Consider the following 20,415-nt stretch of genomic DNA (forward strand, 5'->3'; position numbering starts at 1 on the left):
CTTGATCAAAATGTAGATATCTACATTTTCAGAGTATCTCCACACAAGATACTAACTACAAAGGGAAAGTAGTAACTTTACAGTGGAAACACCTGACAGACACCATCTTAAGCAAGGGATCAAAAGCCCTCACCTGTCGTGGGACAGAATCTCATGTGCCTCTTTGAGAGGATGCAGGGAGAAGGGCACAGCATTTCTCAAATTTCCTGTCAAGGGTAGCTTGACTCTAACCGTGAGGAAACATCAGGCCACAAACCATAACTGAGGGACATTCTATGAGGTTTAACTGCCTTGTAAGTTTCAAACCTGACACCTGAATGCGACAGGAGTCATTAGCCAGATGATTGTTTTGTGTACAAGGAGTGTGACCATTCATCAAATGTGATAAAGATCTGAGAGAAGAGGGTTGAGCATTCACTTCCTGACCTGGATAATTGAACTGTGGTCGTACAAGAGAATGTTCTCGCTTCAGGGCAGATGTGTAAATGTGGAGGGAGAAGGAGGGAGCAAGCTGATGTCCCAGGAACCTGCGTGAAGGGTCGAGGAGAATGCTTTGTACTTTCTTTAAAGTCCAATTTTACGGTAGGTTTATGGGAAACTGCAAAGAGAGGAAAGAGTTCCCCTGCACCCCACCCCTCCTGTCCCCCGTCAACGTCCTAGTGTCGTGCACTTGTCACAACCATGGACCAACTGGGATGCCACCCTCATGGCCTATCAAGGGCACTTCCTGCCAGCAGCAGTTACACGGTTAACGTTAACCTTGATCTCCTGGCTGACATCACGTGTGTCGGGTTTTTTCACGGAGAAATTGCTCCCCCCCTTTCTACACCATCCTCTTTGGAAGGAAGTCACTTTGCGGCCCGCAGGTAAGGAATGGGGGAGATGTTCCCCCTCCTTGGAGGCACAGCATCTACAGAAACTACCTGCAAGTCCGTTCAGATACGTCTGCTCCTGCCATTTACCGTTTATCTCCGTGCGAACTCGCTGACCCTGAACTTTGGATGAGCCCATACTATGCTATTTCTTTGCAGCTGCTCAAAGTACTCTCAGCCCAGCGGGAGCACTTTCCACAGCCCCCGAGTCCCTTCACATACCGCCCCCTCCCCCATCAGGGAGGCTCTGCTTTGCCTGCTTTCCAGCGGGTCATCCCTTCGGGGGACTACAAGGTGCTCCAGGCCTAGAATCATGTTTAGTACTGTTTTTTGGAAGTTTTCTTCTCCAAGCCCGCACCTGCATTTATCTTAAAAACAAAGGTAAAAATCCGATCTGTGAATCCCCAAATCTGGAAAGCTATCAGACACATTATTAAATTCCACCCACCCTGGAACGTAGGCCACAGAAGTGCGGGAAGGCTGGGTCGTTAAGGGTTATTCCAGCACCGTTGGAAGCAGCAAAAACCTGGCGAGTCAATTCTTGAAACTGGGGGCGGCGGATCAGTCGAGGCACCGCCGCACCGCGTCGGTGAGGAGGTGCCCGGATCCAGAAAGAGGCCTTAGAGGCTCTCATTTTCACCAGTGACCAACATGCCCCATTAATAACGTCCACACGCGGGGAGGGGCACTGGAGAGATGCGGCAGGTAGAGCCCAGCCACTTGCCATTATTAACTGGGAGGCGAGCCACGCAAAAACCAAACTGAACCAAACCAGAGGGAAAGAGCCTTTTCCTGGTGCCACGTGCATCTGAGACGAGACGAGCGAGCGCCAGGACGAGCGCGCAGGACCTAGGGTGCGGCTCTGTCTCACTTTACTTTCTTCCTCAGACGTCGGTGTTGCTCACGTTATTCTTACACAACACGTCAAAGTCCCCACATGCACATGACAAAAGACAGATTAATCTACTCAGAACTGAAGGTTTCCAATTGGTAAAATTTTATTATTAAAACGCTCCCACCTGAAAGTCCCTTTGGGAAAGGTTCTACAGAAGGAAGCACCACCACATCCAGGGGGCTACGTGCGCCCGAGGGAAGCGGTTCATCAGCCTGCGGGCCCCGCACCAGGGACCCGGGGCTGCGAGGTGACCCAGCGGACTGAGGTAGGCTCGGGGTGCCCCCCACACGACAGCAGAGGGGTGACGCGAAAATGAACTGGCCCCGGCCGCCTCCGGGGCCTCGACTGGAGGGAAAACTAGGAGACTTTTCTCTAGAAGTTTCTCTGCGGCTTGTCTTATGACCGCCAGGACATACTTTCGTAATGAAATAAATAATAAAGTCCATATTAAGTGAGAAAAAGCCACGCACTCCTTGGGTCTTGGCTGCAGCAAACGCAGATTCCTATACACCGAATCTGACTTTTCTGCTACCCTCACGCAAGATCTCCGAGACTTCATGCATGTGAAGAAGCCCTAAGGCCTTCTGGCAAAGTCTGTCATTCAATTCACTGGTGCCGGGGCCACCCTGGTCCCCAGGGGTGGGAAGAGTGAGTCAAGCACGGGAACCCTGCCCAGGCTAAAGGGGGCGGCTGTCAGAGGATCGCAGAGCGTGAGGGCTGTAACCAGAGGTGCCCCCAGCTGACAGCCACGATTCCCGTTCATACACCAAGGACTGCGCTGGAATTTGGGGGCCTCAAGTCTCCCCGGTTTAGCCTCAGTGGGGAGAAGACGTGCAGGCAATGCCGCGCTCTAAGGCCCAAGGGCCCCACACGATGAAGCCACACCCTCGCGCTTGCTTCCAGGGCTCAGGGACACCTGGGGCACCCTTCTCGTTCAGAGCCACCTGCCCCACTATCCCACCCCTGTCCACCCTCTTCGCACCTGGGCAGCTTCTGAAGACTGGGAACGGCCTCCGCCCACCACACCCGTACTCCCCAGGAAGCTTCCCAAGCCCCTCAGCAGTTTGCACCCACAGGGGCGCCCACACGGAGCCCCACCTGCCCAACCCAGCTGGCCAGACGGCGAGCACGGCTCCAGATGCCCGGGTCCCACCACAGCGGACAGGTCCTGGGAGTGGATCAGCGGGGCCAGGCTCCGCAGGCAAGAACGGCCCAGGGCGGCAGGCCCCGGTCTGAAATGAGTGTCTTTATTGCTTGTACCGTACAAACGGGAGGAATGGGGAAGGCCAGTGGGGAGGACAGAGATTTGTCAGATAAATGACATACACACACAGAAAGGAAAAAGACCCCCCACCCACCCAAACCAACCCTCACCCCACCACAGGATGTGTCTCTGAACTACCTAGTACAGGAGGTGGGGCAGGGAGACCAAAGCCACAACGAAACTCCACACACCCAGAGATGTTGGGGGGAGGGAAGGAGGGGGAGGGAGGCTGGGCAGCAAATGGACCCCAAGTGCGGCTCCCCTACCAGGCCAGCACCCCTCCCCTACAGGATGAAATGCTCGGGCCAGGGCCAGGGCCCAAGCCCACACATGCCACGCACTCAAGGCCGGGACACGCTCGCCCTCACACACACATACCCAACACGCACGCACACACACCCCCTTTTGCATCCACGTCCCAGATGCACAGGGCCGACCACAGACACACACAGTCTGAGGCACGCACACACGTGCCCACAGCACTGACACACGTTCACCTTAAGGCTGCAGAACTTGGGGCCCAGGGAGGGGGAGGGAGGGGCCCTGGAGCCTCCCCTGCTCAGAGGCTGTCCCCCCCCCAGTACGTACCAGAGACCCCCACTCCCACCCCCTCTTCGACCCCAAGTCCACGGGGCCCAATACTGTCTTGGTGCGAGATGTGTAACAGTGGAACTGGCACCCCTCCACCCGAGGCGGAAAGAAGGGGGTGAGCCCAGCTCCCATCCTTGGCAAGGGCTGGGGCCGGGCCCAGGGCCCAGGGCCCAGCAGGAGTTAAGGCCAGCCGGAAGGAAGCCCTGGTAAGGCACAGGACTGGGTGGCGGGGAGGCTCGTCCCCAAATGTTCCTCCTGCCTCACCCACAGGGTCAGGGGAGCAGCTTGGGAGGCTGCGGAAGGCAGGGCCAGGAGGCAGTGCCCATCCCTGGGCCCCTCCTCCTTCCCCACAGGGCAGATCAGGTCCCATCTACACGAGGGTTCCCCGAACCCCCAACCCTGCAGCTTCCAAAGGCCCCCCGCCTGTCCCTGGATATTATTGCTTTTCTGCCCCTGTGCGGGGAGGGGCTGGACTGCCCGCGCCAGGCTTCTCTGAGCCCAACAGCACCAGGACACTGTCCGCTGGGCGTCGCGTCCCACGAGGTGTCCCCCGAGAAGGCAGCCTCTGACCGAGGCAGTGGCGCAGGGGCAGGCTGCCTGCAGGTGCCCAGCCAGAAATTCAGGCAGGACCCGCAGCTCCACGCGACGCCCCTCGCAGGGGCTTGTGTTGATTAAAAACCGGAATCTCTCCAACCGCCCGAAGGCCTGGTCCTGGGGCGGGCAGTGGAGAGTCTCCCAAATTCTGGTCTGGGCACAAAGGTGAGGACAGGATCCTGGAGGCAGGGCCGCTGAGACCGCTGAGGTGAGTTTGGCGGAGGGCTGAAGAAAAAACTGGAAATGGGGGTGAGCAGGTGAGGGATGGGGATGCAAACAAGAAAAGGCAAAATAAAAAGTCTAAAAACAAAGAGACAAGCCCCCGGGGCGGTGATGGCAGCCGAGCGTGCATCCTGCGGCGGCGGCGTCAGCGGCGGTGGGCGGCACTGCTCACTCGCGGATGCTGGCCGAGTAGGAGAACTGGGGGAAGTGGGTCCGCTGGTCCAGTTCGAGGGAGCCCAGGCTGTCATCTGTGGGGGGGCGGGTGGAGGTGGATTGGGGAGAACGGGCCTGTGGAGGGCCCAGCACCCTGAGTGCACTACCGGGAGTGGGCAAGGGGGCCCAGCCTTAGGAAGGAATGCAGGTCGCACGAACCCCCAACTGGTAGCCATCCATGAGAACAGGACAGGGAAGACCCAGAGACTCCCCCTAACAGAGGCCCACCCCCGACCAGAGCCTGGGCCCACAGGTCCCACAGGCTCCTCCCTCAGCCAACTCCGCTCTCCCCTCCAGCACCACACTCTGGTCTAGCCCAGACCTCTCCCTGTCCCCTGCCCTGGCTGCCACTGCAGCTCCCCCCCATCCAGCCTCCAGCCAGAGGGACTCTCGCGAAGCCCAGATGCAACCCTGCCCCTCCTGCACCAAACCTTTCCCGGCTCCCCATGCAGCAAGTCTCTGTTCTTCCCAGTGGCCCCCAAGATCCTCTTGCTCAGGCTCCGGACTCCCTTCCTCTCCCAACTACTCCGGCCTCTGCAACACTCCCACTCCTGGGCTCCATTCCCGCATGCCATTCCTCCTGCTCAGCTGCCACGTCTCCTCCTCCAGGAAGCCACCCGCCCTGACTCGGAGGCCAAGTCAGGCATTTCCTCTGGGTCTCCCCAGTCCCTGGGCTCCTACACCCTAGACCTGACCACTCTGGGCTGTCACACCACCTGGCCCAAAGCTCCCTCGAGGCAGGGCCAGGGCCGTCTCAGTCACTGCTGTGTCCCCAGCACAGCCCAGCAATGGCTGAGTGACAGCAAGAACTCAAATAGGTGCAGAATCAATGCACCCATCCGGCCCCAAAGACCTGGGCGATTTGGAAAGAATCCAATGTGCCATCCTGGCACTGAAAGCTTCCCATGCATCTCCTGCCCAGACCTCTCTCCCCTGACCTCTGGAATGTGCTGTGGCCGATGGCTCCCAGTGACCCTCACTGGGTCCAAAGGTGCACAGCCCAATGGCAAAGAGCCCCGCAAGCAAACTGCAGACAAACTGCCCAGACACCGGGAGGGGCCTGCGAGCTTCCTCCCCGGAACTAGGTCAAGGGCAGACCCCACCCCTCCACACCCAGCCAGGCCCATGGAGAGGGCCAGACACTCACAGCGGTCCGGGGGCGTGATTGTGATGGACTGGGCAGTAAACTCATCGTCAAAGTACCTTGTGTCAACCTCGGAGGTGACCTGAGGTTTGAAGGGGGGCAGAAGCTGCGGAGGAAAGGAGCCCAGACTCAGGACCCTGGGAAGAGGAGACCTGGCCAAGGTCACTCTCGAGCGGTGGGGCTGCGGGGCTCTGGCAGGGGCAGGCGGGTGGCGGGGCTCACCTTCTTCTGTACCACGTCCTGCCAGTTGACGCTGAGGAAGAACCTGTGCTCCATGACCTCCCTGGCATCGCTGGGCCCCCCGCCGAGCCTGGGCAGAGACGGTCATGAGCACCCGCCTCTGGGGCCAGCGGGTTCCCGGAGAGAGGCTCTCAGTGCAGGCCCTGAACAACCTTTAGTGATTCTGTCCTGGCCACAGACCGCTTTGCAGAGGAGGAAACCTGGCTCAGGGAGGGGGCTCAGAGGCCCAGGGTCAGAGCCAGGGAGCTGGTAACGTGGGCTCTGAGTCCAGAACAGGAGCTGGGAGGGTGCGCTTGGCCACCCTCAGCCAGGCTCGGGGCTGCCCTGTCTCTCAGCATCCCCAAAGACCAAGGCGGTGCGGGCAGAGCGCTAAGGACAAGCCTGATCCCGAGGGAGTACCCACTAGGCGCCATCGGCAGGGATGGCTGGAGGCGCCGTAGGGACAGTACGTAGGCACGGTACTCAGGCGTGCGCCTGTGCACTCAGCCCCCCTCCGGGCCGAGGGGACAGTGGCGGCAGGTGGCACTGGGCTGGGCAGGGCAGACTCCAGCCCTCACCTCTGCTTGGGGTCCTTCTTAAGCAGCCCAGCAAGCAGGGACTTGGCCTCGGGGCTGAGCGTGCGCGGGAAGCGGATCTCCTCCATGAGGATGAGCTCGAAGAGGCGCTCGTGGTCCTGGTTGTAGAAAGGTAGGCGGCCGCACATCATCTCGTACATGACCACGCCCAGCCCCCACCAGTCCACCGCGCGGCCGTAGTCGTTGTCCTCCAGCACCTGAGCACGGAGGGGCAGTGAGGAGCCGGACCCACACCCCGGGGACCCAAGGGGGGGATGCGGCACGGCCTGTGGCTGTGGAGGGCCATCCGAGGGTCTGAGCTAGGGAAACCACACAGATCTGAGGGCCCCCCCTCCCCTGGCCTCACACGCCCAGGCACCTCGGGTGCCAGGTACTCGGGTGTCCCACAGAAGGTTTTCATGGTGGCCCCGTCACTGATGCCCTCTTTGCACAGGCCGAAGTCAGTGATCTTGATGTGGCCATCTTTGTCCAGCATGAGGTTTTCCAGCTATAGAAAAAGTCAATGTATCAGGGTCATATCCTCCCAAAGCTTTCCGCCAGCCGCCCCCCCACCCCTGAACCCCACATGCCCCAGCCATTCTCTGGGAGGGCCCTGGCCTGGGGTGATAGCTGTCATGCCAGGGGCTCCAGGCTGAGCATGGGGCACACCCCCAGCATAAGGTTAAGCCCTTGAGGCTCAAAGCGAAGCCAGACCCCACACCTCCCTAGCCCCTGGTCAGCCCCCAAGGCAGCTGGAAAAAAGCTGGGGTAGGGACAGTGACAATCTGACACGTGAGCAACACTAGCTTTGTTCCTCCACTGTTTTTCATTTTATTTTTTATTTATTTTTTTTAAAGATTTTATTTATTTATTCGACAGAGAAAGAGACAGCCAGCAAGAGAGGGAACACAAAGCAGGGGGAGTGGGAGAGGAAGAAGCAGGCTCATAGCGGAGGAGCCTGATGTGGGGCTCAATCCCATAATGCCGGGATCACGCCCTGAGCCGAAGGCAGACGCTTAACCGCTGTGCCACCCAGGCGCCCCTGTTTTTTATTTTAAAGTAAACTCTAGGCCCAACGTGTGGCTTGAACTCACGACCTCGAGATCAGGAGTTGCACGCTCTGCCCACTGCACCAGCCAGGCGCCCTTCTTCCTCAACTTTTAACAAACTTAACACAAATGGGCAATTTAGGGGCGCCTGGGTGGCGCAGTCGTTAAGCGTCTGCCTTCGGCTCAGGGCGTGATCCCGGCGTTCCGGGATCGAGTCCCACATCGGGCTTCTCCGCTGGGAGCCTGCTTCTTCCTCTCCCACTCCCCCTGCTTGTGGTCCCTCTCTCACTGGCTGTCTCTCTGTCAAATAAATAAATAAAATCTTTAAAACAAAACAAAACAAAATGGGCAATTTAATGGGCCTTTGTGGAAGCCCCACCAGGTCAAGAGACCATTCCCAGACCCCTAGAACCTCCCCCAAGCACCCCTTCCCTCTTATTAACCATCCCCGCACAACTGAGGAAAAACTCTACTCCTCCGCTCTTCTTTACAATTTCCCCACCTAAGGATGCCCCTACAAACACCACAGACGTGTGTGGCCCGTGCTGGCTTCCCTCCAGGGCAGCCTGAGGCGCATGTGCACGGCAGCAGAGCTGCCTCAGTAACGGTTGCGCAGAGCCTGGCTGCGGGGCACCACCGCGGCGCACTGTGGCCGTTCCCCGGACAGCGGGCCCTGGGGTTGCTGCCAGCCTGGGGCTAGTGTGAACGGTGTGCTGGCAGCGTGTGTGCCTAGGCTCTGCGGGGGACATAGGGGCCCACTCCGGCTGTGCATGAACCTAGGGTGCAATGGCTGGCTCGCGGGCACACGGACAGTCAGCTGTGGGGGGTACTGTGCGAAACCAGTGCCTATGGTGCTTGGACCGATATGCCCGCCAACACCAGCCCTGCACTCCCGGCACAGAGGTGTGCGTTCACCACCGCCACCCGCAGCCTCGGCAGGAGGGCTGGCGTCCCACGGCAAAGGGGACTCGGGAACACCCACAGGGTAGACCCTCCCGGGAGGGGGAAGTCTGGGGTTGAGGGCCTAGGTCCCGCCTCCCTGGTGTGAGCTGTGCAGGTGCCACGGGCCAGGAGGCAAGCGCACGCTCACCTTGATGTCGCGGTACACCACGTCCCGCGAGTGCAAATACTCGAGGGCAGAGACTATCTCTGCACCGTAGAAGCGAGCCCGCTCCTCCGTGAAGACACGCTCCCGGGACAGGTGGAAAAACAGCTGCGAGGGGAGGGAGGGGCAGGAGGTCAGACACTGGCCCAGAGGAGCGAAACACAGGACCCTGCCCACTGGCCCCCAACACCTAGCCCAGGGACACGGTGACACTCCATGAACCTGCAAGTGACAGCAGGAAGAACCAAGTGAGAGACGGTGAGCAGGGAAGAACTCTCGCGAAGAAAACACTGAGCGAGGCATGAGGAGCGAAGGACAGTCAGGAGGCATCAAGGGGAGAGTAAGGAGGGAGTGTGAGGGGACGGGGGAGTGACAGCAAGAACACGCAGGAACACGTCACAAGCAAGTGACAATAAGCCGTGAGACCAATGGGACAGATGAAGCCAACAATCAGGAGCCAGTGCCTGACACCTGTGTGCAGAGAGAAGGCTGTGAGGGATGAGGGGCAGGTGACCGCCTGAGCTGGAGCAGCCCAGAGATGACGAGTGGCAGACTCCTCCCAGCAGAAGAGCATGGGGAAAGCAGAGCACGGACCGGCCTGCCCGCCCCCTCCCCGTACATTTTCCTCGCAGCCTGACAGATGCCCTCCGTCGCGTGCTGGCCACCCACCCCGCAGCCCTCCACCCCTCTCAGCACCTGCGCGTGTATCCTACCCCCAACTCACTAGCTGGGTGAACTTGGGCAAGCCACTTAACCTCTCTGAGCCTCAGTTTCCTTGCCTGCAAAATGGAGTTGATGATGCCTGCCTCAAGGGGTGGGAGGGGGACGAGGTGACATCCAGCAAAGTCCCCTCCCTTCCACCCTCTTCGTCTCACCCACGGTTCCCCTCCGCTCCCCTGACGCTTGGGAAGGAGACGTGGGAGCCCTGGCTGGGGGCTGCTGCTCACCTCACCACCGTTGGCATACTCCATCACGAAGCACAGGCGGTCGTGGGTCTGGAAGGCATACTTCAGTGCCTGTGGGGCAGGAAGGCGGCCATGGTGGGAGGTGGGAAGAAGGCCGGCACTCTGCTGATTCTGCAGGCACACACCCCCCCAACCCTGGCAGCCACGGCTCAAACTTCAGCTTTGTCTTTTGGGGTACATGAATGAGCTTGTGGCCCTGAGAGCAGGGAAAGGGTTACTGGGCTGAAGGATGTGGTCTTCAGCCTTCAGCTAAGCTTCTGAGAGGTGCAGCCAGGAAGACATTCAGTTTGGAGCAACCAGAGCTGTTTTAGCCCTCTTCACAGTCAGGTGTGTTGCACGCACACGCGCGCACACACACGTTTGCTGGCTGGGAGTTGGCAGTGGCTTGGGAGCAACCCCAAAGTCAGGATGAGCAAGTCATCTGCCAATAAACAGCAGTTCTCACACTATGCACTAAGAAGCCCTACAGAAAGTTCCTCGGAGTACCCCTGAGTGACCCCTCTGCTCATGACAAGTCTGCTACTCTCTATCTTCTATATCAAAGTACCTCGTAGAATCTCATTTGAACAAGTGCCATGAATTAATACGACACCTGGACAGCAGCTGAGCTAAAGAAATGACCCATGCCAGAAGCCATCCTCCACTTGGTCCATTTAACTGATGGCTGCTGGCCTCGATGAAGACTGTAGCCCAAAGAGGTGTCTCCTCAGACAAAGCTGAAAGGCAGCACAAAATACATCTCCTCCTAAGATTACATTTAAAAACAGGAACAAAAAAATGTTCCCACTTTGACCGACTGGACTAAACGCCTCTAACTCATAAAGAGTAGCCATGCTCTCCTGGAGGCGTCTTGTAATATGGTATCATCAGTCAGCCAAAGCAGCGCCATGAAGCCACCATCTGTGAAGAAGCTGCCACCCCCAGGCTTTGGTTCAGGCCATTTGGTCTGGCCCTGGCCACCTGGCCGACACTAAGTCCTTGCTTCGTGGTGGCAGGGTTGGGCTCTTTTCCTGAGCTCCATCTGAAGCAGGCCTCTCATGGCACACAGGGAGGCCAGGCCCTGCCTGAGAGGGAAGGACCACTCACGGTGAGGAATGGGTGCCTGGTGTTCTGGAGGACCCGGCTCTCGGTGACCGTGTGGGCGACTTCATCCTGCAGACAGAGGCTGGGTGAGGGGCTGGTGGGCAACACCATGCCTGCCCCTGCCCCCACCCCCACCTAAGGGTTGGGGGAGCAATGCTTCGGGGGAAATGCACTTCTGTTCCCACCCAATACAGAGAATGGCAGGAGTGGAATGGTACCATCTGCAAGCCGGAATGAAATAATGGCCCCAAGGGCGCCCTGGGTGGCTCAGTGGGTTAAGTGTCTGACTCTTGGTTTCAGCTCAGATCATGATCTCATGGCTGTGAGATCGAGCCCTGTGTGGGGCTCTGTGCTCAGCGGGGAGGCTGCTTGAAGATTCTCCCCCTCTGCCCCTCCCCCCAATCGTGCTTTTTCTCTCAAATAAATAAACCTTAAAAAAAAAAAAAAGAATGGCCCCAAAGAAGGCCAATGAGTGGCTCACTCTCAAAGCCATGAGGTGAGAAGTCGATGGGGACTTTATGACAGAGGGCTCGAGCTGTCACCTGCAGAACGCACAAGCCAAGTTTAGCATCTCTAAGGAGGGAGAAGCAGCAGCCATTGTTAAGATCCCTGAGGTGACCCCACAGGCAGTGGGAATCACCACTCTACGTGCTGTTGCTGAGAAAAGGAGGTGGATCTGATCAGAACTCTATGCTGGGGAGCAGCGGTTCCCAGTGTGTGGTCCCCACAATGGCGGCATCATGTCGCCTAGGAACTTGGAGAAATGCAAATTCTCAGGCCCATCCCAGACGCACTGAGTCAGAAACTTGGGGGTGGGCCCAGCACGGGCTTCGCAGGCCCTGCAGGTCAAGTCTGGTATCTGAGGACACAGCAGCCCCCTGGAGAACTGCTAAAAACCCTGCGCTGCCCGCAGTACGGACACCGGCTCTTGTGGGGCTGAGTCTGTCCCCAGGGGACACCTGATGAGAATGTCTGACGACTTTTCGACTGTCACAACTTGGTGCTACTGGCTTTAGGGGTGAAGGCCAGGGTGCAGCAACTCATCCTACAGTACACAGGACAGCCCCGTCAGAGAATGATCTGGCCGCAAAGGCCGACAGTGCTGAGGCCAAGGAAGCCTGCCTCGGACCAGTCAGAGAGGGGACTCTTAGTTTTGCTGGATGAGATCACAGTCACAGTCTTTAAAATCTTCACCTGCTAAAGATCCATATCTAAGTATATATGGGTGTAGGGGAGCCTGGGTGGCTCAGTTGTTAAGCGTCTGCCTTCGGCTCAGGTCATGATCCCAGGGTCCTGGGATCGAGCCCCGAGTCAGGCTCCCTGCTCAGCAGGGAGTCTGCTTCTCCCTCTCCCTCTGCCCCTGCTTGTGTGTTCTCTCTTGCTCGTTCACTCTCTCTCTCAAATAAATAAAATCTTTAAAAAAAAAGTATACATGGGTAAAATTATACGATACCTAGAACGTGCCTTAAGATACTACAGAACAAACAAAGGGGAGGGGAGAGCTAATGAAACAAGATGGGCCAAATGTTGACAACTGTTGAAGCTGGATGTTGGTTACATGGGAGTCCACAGTATTTATTTCTCTTTTGAACACTGTCTGGAATTTTCCCTTTCAAAAACTTTAAAGGGGGGAAAAAAGGAACAGATACCATTCTGGCCCAGCCTCTTATGGAGAGGTCCTAAGCCAAGCCCCCAACCTCAGGGCCTCCCCACAGGCCCATTCTGCCACAAGAGACCTGCTTTCAGGCCGTGACAGCACCTGCTGGGTGAGGCCCAGTCAGACTCTCCACCCTAGTCCCTGGGCGCCCAGAGGGTGGGGTGGGGTGGGGTGGGCCTCAGGCTCCCTAAAGGCCCAGGCGAGTGTGGTCCTGACCACAGAGGCCAGCCAGCGGCAGCCCCAGGGGCACCCACCTTGGCGATGATAACTTCCTTCCGCAGGATCTTCATGGCGTAGTAGCGGCCGCTGGCTTTCTCCCGCACCAGAATCACTTTGCCAAAGGTGCCCTTGCCCAGAAGTTTGAGATAGTCGAAGTCATTCATGGTCTGCCCAGGAGGGGGAGAGAGTGGGGCAGTCAGTGCTTGGCATGTGGCCCACGGGAGGACAGTTTAACAAAGAGAAAGGAAAGATCGAAGGACACTGTTGCCAAAATGCTCAGGCATGAGCAGGAAGGGAGGCTCCGGGCAGCAACTGTTTGCTCTGAAGTGGCCTTCAGACCAGGGCTCTCCCAGGCAGAGGGCTCCGGGAGGCTCGGCTGTGGGGGTAGACAGGTCTTCACGATCTCTGAGGATGTGGCTGCCCCTCGCTCCAGGGGCAAAGAGCAGCCCTGGGGTACCCAGAGCCATACATCACCCATCCCACAGGGCAGTCACGAAGGGTCCCACCACGCCCCTGCGTGCTCTGTAGGGGAACCACGGGCGGCAGGGCCAGCGCCAGTGGGGAAAGGGCTGTTTCCAGACTGGCCGCCTGCCCCATAGCACTTACCACCTTGGCCCGAGCCTTGCTAACTGCCACTTCCATCTCCTCGGCTGCAGAAGGGTCGCTGGGGGAGCCACACTTATAGTCCATGGGGTCCTCACCTGGGCCCCGCTGCTTGAGGCTGTTGGCAACCATCTGAATGGCCCGCATCCACTCCTCCCTGTGAAGGACAGGTCACAAGAGCCTTGGGTCCCGGAGCCTGAGCAGGAAGGACGGAGCCCCTCCCCCTCCAATGGGAGCAAACGACCCAACACCTTTGAGCATTCTGGTAAGATCTGTCTGAGCTGGGGGGAGCTGATGGGGCAGGAATGACATCTTACAGAGCCTTTGGATGCAGTGGGTAAGAGAAGTCAAGAGCGGAATAAGGATAGAGACTGTATCTATGTCCCAGGAGTGGCCTGGCCTGAGGGCCGCTCGAAGAGAGCAGCAATTAAATGACCAAAGAGAGGAGACGCCTTTCATCACAGCCCCTTGAAAATGAGCCACCACCCCGAGCCACAGGGCTCCTAAGGATTCCTCCAGAACAAATGCCAAGCGCAGTGTTTTGCAAAAGCAAACCAAGAGGAAAAGGAAGGATTCATCAGCAGGAGGAAGCTGAAGTCTCATGCGGCAAGATCGCCCGGAGGGAGCTGTCTGCCAGGAGGGCCCAGGGACAGAGGTTCCTAGTGGGGCAGAGACGTGACGCAGACGTGGCAGACAGGGAAGCAGGTCCCAGCCAAAAGGAGCTGGGTTTAAGAATAAACTATTTCTGTCACTCACGATTTAGAACTTGCTCAGAAATAGCTTTCTTTTGATACTTGCAAACTGTTCTGTCTCTAGAAAGGGAAAATAGATCTAGGAGAAATAAGTAAAAATAACCAGAGACCACAAAAAAGAAAGCAGGAGGCTGAACGATACTCGATTTTCCAGACCCCTCCCGTGTTTGACTCACTACACAATTTTAGGTGGCTCAACCCAGTGTATGTTGAACCCCCTTCTGCTTAGGTCTATAAAACAGTCCCATGAACAGTGAGCAAAATAAAATGCACACGAAGAATGAGAAAATTCAAAGAGCCCAAGCAGGCAACCTCCCAAATCACAACAATTTAGGTAAGCCTCCGTGAGACCGGCCAGTCAGCCCTGCTTCTTCCAGAATCACCCCCAGCCCCAGGCAGCAGGTGAAACTGTGCTCGCATTCCCGAGGCATTGAGGCCCCTGGCCAAGGTCACGCAGGGAGCAAGTGGCCTGAGGAGCCGGGGCCTGGGGGGCTGCACTCAGCTCCAGTGCCTCACGTCCCGAGGGCATTACAGCTATGCTGTAGGCCCACGCGCACATCTCCCCATAATTTGACACTGCTGGAATCCGGGGGCACCTTACAGTCAGTGGTCTTTTTCGACTGAACTGGGCCTTGCTTTTGCTTGGTATGGAAAATACTGGTGTGCCTCCAGGGGATGGCATCTTGGATTTCCTGAAGGGTGGCAACAGTGTCGAACTCCCCGGGCACTGGAAGGGGTAGGGAATGCATGTCTATGCAAGGAACACCCTGCAGCTCAGAGGAAGGAGGAAGATCTAGATGCGGGCTTAGGATGGCCTGAGACACCTTAAGGGAAATAAGAAGGCGCAGAAGGGGCAGAGTGTCACGCTCCTGGAGTTAGAAGCAAGAGGAATGTCGCACAGGCACGTGTGCTCACCCCAGCATGGACCCCTCTGGAAGGGCGTGCATGACACGGGGCCCTGGTTGCCCCAAGGGAGGGGAACTGGGAGTCAGCAGTAAGGAGGAGTCTAATTCCACTGTCCCCCCATCACAAACACTCCCAGAGCATTCACCCCTCCTTTTGCATTACAGATGTGGAAACTGAGGCACAGATTGAAAAAACACAATCCAAGAAGAACACAGCGGGTGCTCCGAGCCTGGTAGCAGGAAGTACAGAGGGCCCGCAACCTTCCAGAGCCGAAGGGCAGGGCCATTCTTGCTCAGCTCTACGGCTTGCGGAACTAAGCAGTCACCACCCCAGGAGGCCCCAGCTCACGCCTGGGAGCTCCAGGTCTCAAAGTGGCCTCGCTCACAGGAGATCGTGCTTTCTGAGGCAGATGCGTGAATACCGCCAGCACCGACATCAAGTGCTGGCACACTGGCCCTCCCCGGGGCCAAGTCTGGGGGCCCCCTAACCCACAGGGGCAGGGATTTCGTCTGTCTGTCCACGCTACAACGCAGCACCTGAGCGGGCACTCAGTAGGCACCTGGGGAACAAGTGAGCAAGGAGGCTGAAGTTCAAGTGGCCCCAGACTCGGTGCACACGAGGCCCAGTGCGCATCCAGACAGATGACAGCAAGGCCCGGCGCATGCGCAGGCAGGGCAGCACTGGCCTCTACCCTCTCCGAGCCAACGCCTCAGGCTGCCATTTCTCAACTTGTTTTAACCCATGACCTCTTTGGGACAAGTTACAGTATAAATCCCTATCCCCACATTCATATCTCTATTTTTCAAAAAATGGCGGTGGGGTGGGCACATCCCATGATAGGCTTTACCAGATCATAACTGTCCTCTTAGAAATTTTTAAATGCTGACTTCAGGTCTAAAACCATGGATTGAAGAAAAAAACAAAACAAAACACGGGGGCACCTGGGTAGCTCGGTTGGTTAAGCATCTGACTCTTCAGCTCAGGTCTTGATCTCACGGTTGAGTTCAAGCCCTGCACTGGGCTCCACGCTGGGCATGGAGCCTACTTAGAAAAGAAAAACAAAAAACCACCCACCAATCTCCTAAGAGACATTAAAAAGAACAAAATATGTATATATCTCACATATAGAGATCTCGAAGGACTGTCACATGAAAAAGGTAAAGACTAAGACGCAGGAGGTGCTGTCATCTCTGGTTGTAACGGAGGAGAACACAGACAATCCATCCACAGAAGCCTAGATAAGTAAATATGCGCTCGGCCACACCACGGGAGCACTGGAAGCAGCTCCAAAGGGCATCTCTGGGCCCCAGAGCTGGTGATGAGGAGCATGGGCTCCAGAGCTGCGTGGGCTGGGACTCAAGCAGCAATTCTGCCTCCAGGGCAGGCTCACCCCTCCTTGGCAGACGCTGAGGCACAGGCGAGCCGCTGCGTACAGACCATGGTATACGGGAAGCGTTTGACTCCAGGAAGGTGTTCAAGACGCTGGGTGAGGCCTGGACCTATGCCATCCACCCTGGCTCACGCTGCCCAGGCCCCTAGGCCCCTTGGCCCCTTGTCAAGGGAAGCCGCTGACATGCAGAAGGCTGCTCAGGGGTAACTGGGGCTCTCCCACCGCCAGACAAGCCCCCGATCCTGTTCCAAGTGGACCAAGATTGCAAGGTTGCAGCACAGAATTCCAGAGAAAAAGCAAGGGCCTCTGTCCAGGGTACTCCTTAAGGGTTTGCAACATGGTGTCTGGGGCAGAGGGGAGCTCCCACCCATAGCTGGGGCTGCTGAGCCTTCCACGCCTCAGAGGAGAGCCCCCAGGGGAACAACCTCCTTCTCCCAGAGACATGATGAGAAAAATAAAGGCTCCACAGACACCAACTCCTTCCACACTCATCAAGAACACTGGGGGGGGGGGCATTTCTAATGTGGAAACTGAGGCACACAGCGGTAGAGTCACTCGTGGGGGGCACACACACACAGGAGGTGACAAAGCTGAGACTCACATCGGATCATTGCGTTCCTTGTGGCACCACGCCACCATTCCCTGATGAGAGTAACAGCTTCCCTCCCAGATGAGGCCCTGACGGATCAAGCAGGGCCCTCCCGCAAGAAGGCTCGGGGAATAAGGTACACAGTGCATGCAGCCCGGGCATGGGGTGAAGGAAAGCCGCCCGCTGGGAGTTCAGACCCTGGCCACCGTTCTGAGAGGGCCTCCCCCACCAGGGAGCAACAGGAACACCAACGGCTTGCAGAACGCACTGCGGCCGGAAGCTCGGTCTGCCCACAAGCCTCCCAAGTACGGACTGCGACTCACCTCATTCTATGAACAAGGAGACTGAGGCACAGCGATGCCAGCACATGCCCAATTACACAGCCAGCCAGCAGAAGCTGCAGGACACAAACCCGAGAGTCCCTACTGCCCTCAAAGCACTTGTCCCGTCAACTGAGCACTTTCAGGGACCTTCTCAACCCTCCTGTGGGCTCTGGGACCGCAGGAGGCCTACTGGGAGGAGCCACGCTCCCCCACGCAGCACTAGGCCCAGCGCAGACCAGCTCAGGAGCAGGCAGCTGGGCCCAGAGCTCAAGTCCACTGCAAACTGGTTGTGGGGACCCAAGGGACTGCACTTCTCAGGCCTCGGTCTGCCTCCCACGCACCAGGGCACGACACACGGGCTGAAAAGCAGACTCTGGAGCCAATGGCCTGGCGTGAATCCGAGGTCTGTCCCTTCCTGGTGGTGATGCCGGGCCATCTGACTTTCCTATGCCTCAGTTGGCTGACACAGAGCGCCAGGACGAGGGCCGTGTGTGTAAGGGCGAAATGAACAGGAGACACAAAGTGCTTAGGGCACTGCCTGGCACAGAACAAGACCCTCAAAGGGCTGCTGTGAGAATTCGCTCAGCCAACCGGCAAACACTTCCCGAGCGCCTTCGGGGTGCCAGGCCTGTGTTCTGGCGCTGAGGGTGCAGCTGGGAAGCCCGGGGTGTCTGCAGAAGGCCCAGAGGTGCCGGCATGGCTGGGGCAACAGAGAGCAAAGGAGGAGACGAGGGCAGGAGGGAGGAAGGCCCAGGACACACCGGGCTCCATGTGGCACTGGGTTAGGGATGGACAACTTCATCCTTCATGGCCTGAGAAGCCACTAAAGGGTCTGTGCAGGGGGTGACAGGACCTGATTTCTGTTTTCAGTCTGCAGCTGTGGTGGGGTGCGGACCGGAGGTAGGGAGAGGAAGCATCAGGAGACTATGGCAGTCCTCCAGGCACAGGGTGCCAGGTGGCCGAGGGGATGGAGGGGAGGCAAGGCACCAGCAAGTGCGATTCCATGCAGGCAGCCTGGGCCAGCCGCTTCCTCCTCTGTTCCCCACCTTGGCCAAGGACCGGAGCTCCACTGTGTGAGTGACACAGCACAGGGCCAGGGCCAGGGCTGCCGCTGCCACCTGAGGCAGGAGGTGTGTCTGGAAAGTTTAAGGAATCACAAAGTGACCAGTGTGGCTACAGTGAGGAAACTAGCAATAGAAAATGATTCTGGGGGCGCCTGGGTGGCGCAGCGGTTAAGCGTCTGCCTTCAGCTCAGGGCGTGATCCCGGCGTTGTGGGATCGAGCCCCACATCGGGCTCTTCCGCTGTGAGCCTGCTTCTTCCTCTCCCACTCCCCCTGCTTGTGTTCCCTCTCTCGCTGGCTGTCTCTCTCTCTGTCGAATGAATAAATAAAATCTTAAAAAAAAAAAAAAAGAAAATGATTCTGGAGAGGAGACCAGATCACTTTGTAGAATATGGCATAAATTCGGGCTCCTGAGTGGCTCAGTCCGTTAAGCGGCCGACTCTTGATCTCCGCTCAGGTCTTGATCTCAGGGTTCTGAGTTTGAGCCTTGCACTGGGCTCCATGCTGGGTGTGGAGCCTACTTGACAAAAAAAAAAAAAAAAAAAGGGTGGCTCAGTCGGTTGAGCATCCAACTCTTTTTTTTTTAAGATTTTATTTTATTTATTTGACAGAGAGAGAGGCAGTGAGAGAGGGAACACAAGCAGGGAGACTGGGAAAGGGAGAAGCAGGCTTCCCGCTGAGCAGGGGGCCCGACACGGGGCTCAATCCCAGGACCCTGGCATCATGACCTAAGCCGAAGGCAGATGCTTAACAACTGAGCCACCCAGGTGTCCCGAGCATCTGACTCTTGATTTCAGTTCAGGTCATGATCTCAGCTCAGGGTCGTGAGATTGAGCCCTGCATCGGGTTCCATGTTCAGCGTGGAGTCTGCTTGTCCCTCTCCTTCTGCTCCTCCCCCATGGGCATGTTCTCTCCCCTTCCCCCTCCAGTAAAAAAGATCTTAAAAAAAAAAAAAAAAAGAATATAGCATAAACTCTGGAGTTACTCCCAGTGGAAGTAAAGCCACTCAAGAGTTCTAAGGAGAGAAATGACACAATCAGATTTACGTTAAAAGGTCATAATAATGTGATGTACTGTTAACTGTACCTACTAAGACCAGATGTCCGCAAACCTGTCCCGGAAAGGGCTGAAGACTAAATGTTCCAGGCTCTGTAGGCCACGCGGTCTGTTACAGCTGCTCAACTCGGCCACCACCGCAGGGCAAAAGCAGCCACAGATAATTTGTATATCAATGGGCTTGGCCTGTTTCAATAAAACTTTCTTTGCAAAAACAGGAGGCTGGGCCGTGGTTTGCCAACACTGCTCAGGCCCTAATTTCTGGTTTATAGGAAATATAGACACAAAGGAACAAAGCGAACAGTGCCAAAATAAGATAACACATCCCGAGTGTGAGACATTCTACAAGACAGCTAGCCCAGCTTGTCAGGGGGAAAAAAAGAAAACCAATGTCGTGTGGGAGGAAAAGACAGGGCTGAATGAGGTGACTGAAAAACATTTTGAGGACAACTGGGGAAGCTAGAGTAGACACGGACATGGAGAGGAGGCTGGTAAATATCTACGATGAACAGTGACCTCAGCTGTGGTAACGGCATCATGACTCTGTAGGAGAAAGTCCTTATTCTTAGCAAACGCCCGCTGACGTATGAAGGAGCAAAGTGTCATGAAGTGTGGTCAGAAGTGCACAATTCAGCACAAAACAAAGCCAGATGAGGCAAACGCAGCAGATGCTGGAGGGCTGAGTCTAGGTGCAGGGTACCTGGATGTTCGTTTCCTAGACTTTTCTCTCCACTTTCCCGTACATCTCAAACAAGGGGGTGGGGGTGGCAAGGGGGAGTCTGGGGGGGAAGGCAGGAGAGGCTCCCAGGAGCACAGGCAGCAGGCTGCTGCGGCCTCTAGACAACACCCCCACCCCGCGCCCACCTCTGCGCAGGCTCGGGCCCACATGGGTGGTGCAGGCCAGTGAGGACAGCCACAAGTGAGCGTCCTCCCTCTTACCAGCTCACACTTCCCCCAGGGTGAAGGCCAGGAATCTGGGGTCTGGCCTCAGAGCAACCCCAGATTTCTCTCCAGCAGCCACAGGTGCTAGGAAAAGGAGCAAGGCAGGGCTCGTCCAGCCCCACGGT

General features: G+C 57.1%; 1 protein-coding gene across 5 annotated transcripts in view; it reads right to left on the reverse strand.

The window, feature by feature from the left end:
- Positions 1-1,846: 1,846 nt before the first annotated feature.
- The window catches only part of AKT2 (AKT serine/threonine kinase 2), a 49,760-nt gene continuing 31,191 nt past the window's right edge, over positions 1,847-20,415 (reverse strand). For 3 of the 5 annotated variants that reach the window (XM_045785306.2, XM_045785315.2, XM_087870789.1), the window contains 10 exons: positions 13,274-13,427; positions 12,703-12,834; positions 10,795-10,860; positions 9,691-9,759; positions 8,729-8,851; positions 6,969-7,097; positions 6,593-6,807; positions 6,018-6,105; positions 5,799-5,901; positions 1,847-4,453 (listed from right to left, as the gene is read on the reverse strand). In XM_045785306.2, coding sequence (XP_045641262.1) covers positions 4,242-4,453; positions 5,799-5,901; positions 6,018-6,105; positions 6,593-6,807; positions 6,969-7,097; positions 8,729-8,851; positions 9,691-9,759; positions 10,795-10,860; positions 12,703-12,834; positions 13,274-13,427 — 1,291 coding nt within the window. In that variant the 3' untranslated portion in view covers positions 1,847-4,241. Of the gene's footprint in view, positions 4,687-5,798; positions 5,902-6,017; positions 6,106-6,592; positions 6,808-6,968; positions 7,098-8,728; positions 8,852-9,690; positions 9,760-10,794; positions 10,861-12,702; positions 12,835-13,273; positions 13,428-17,230; positions 17,453-20,415 lie in introns of those variants that run through there. The other 2 variants (XM_045785347.2, XM_045785337.2) reach the window with 2 other exon arrangements.

This window comes from Ursus americanus, chromosome 21 (genome assembly GCF_024610735.1).
Source record: "Ursus americanus isolate L20-20 chromosome 21, mUrsAme1.1.p, whole genome shotgun sequence".
NCBI classification, from domain to species: domain Eukaryota; kingdom Metazoa; phylum Chordata; class Mammalia; order Carnivora; family Ursidae; genus Ursus; species Ursus americanus.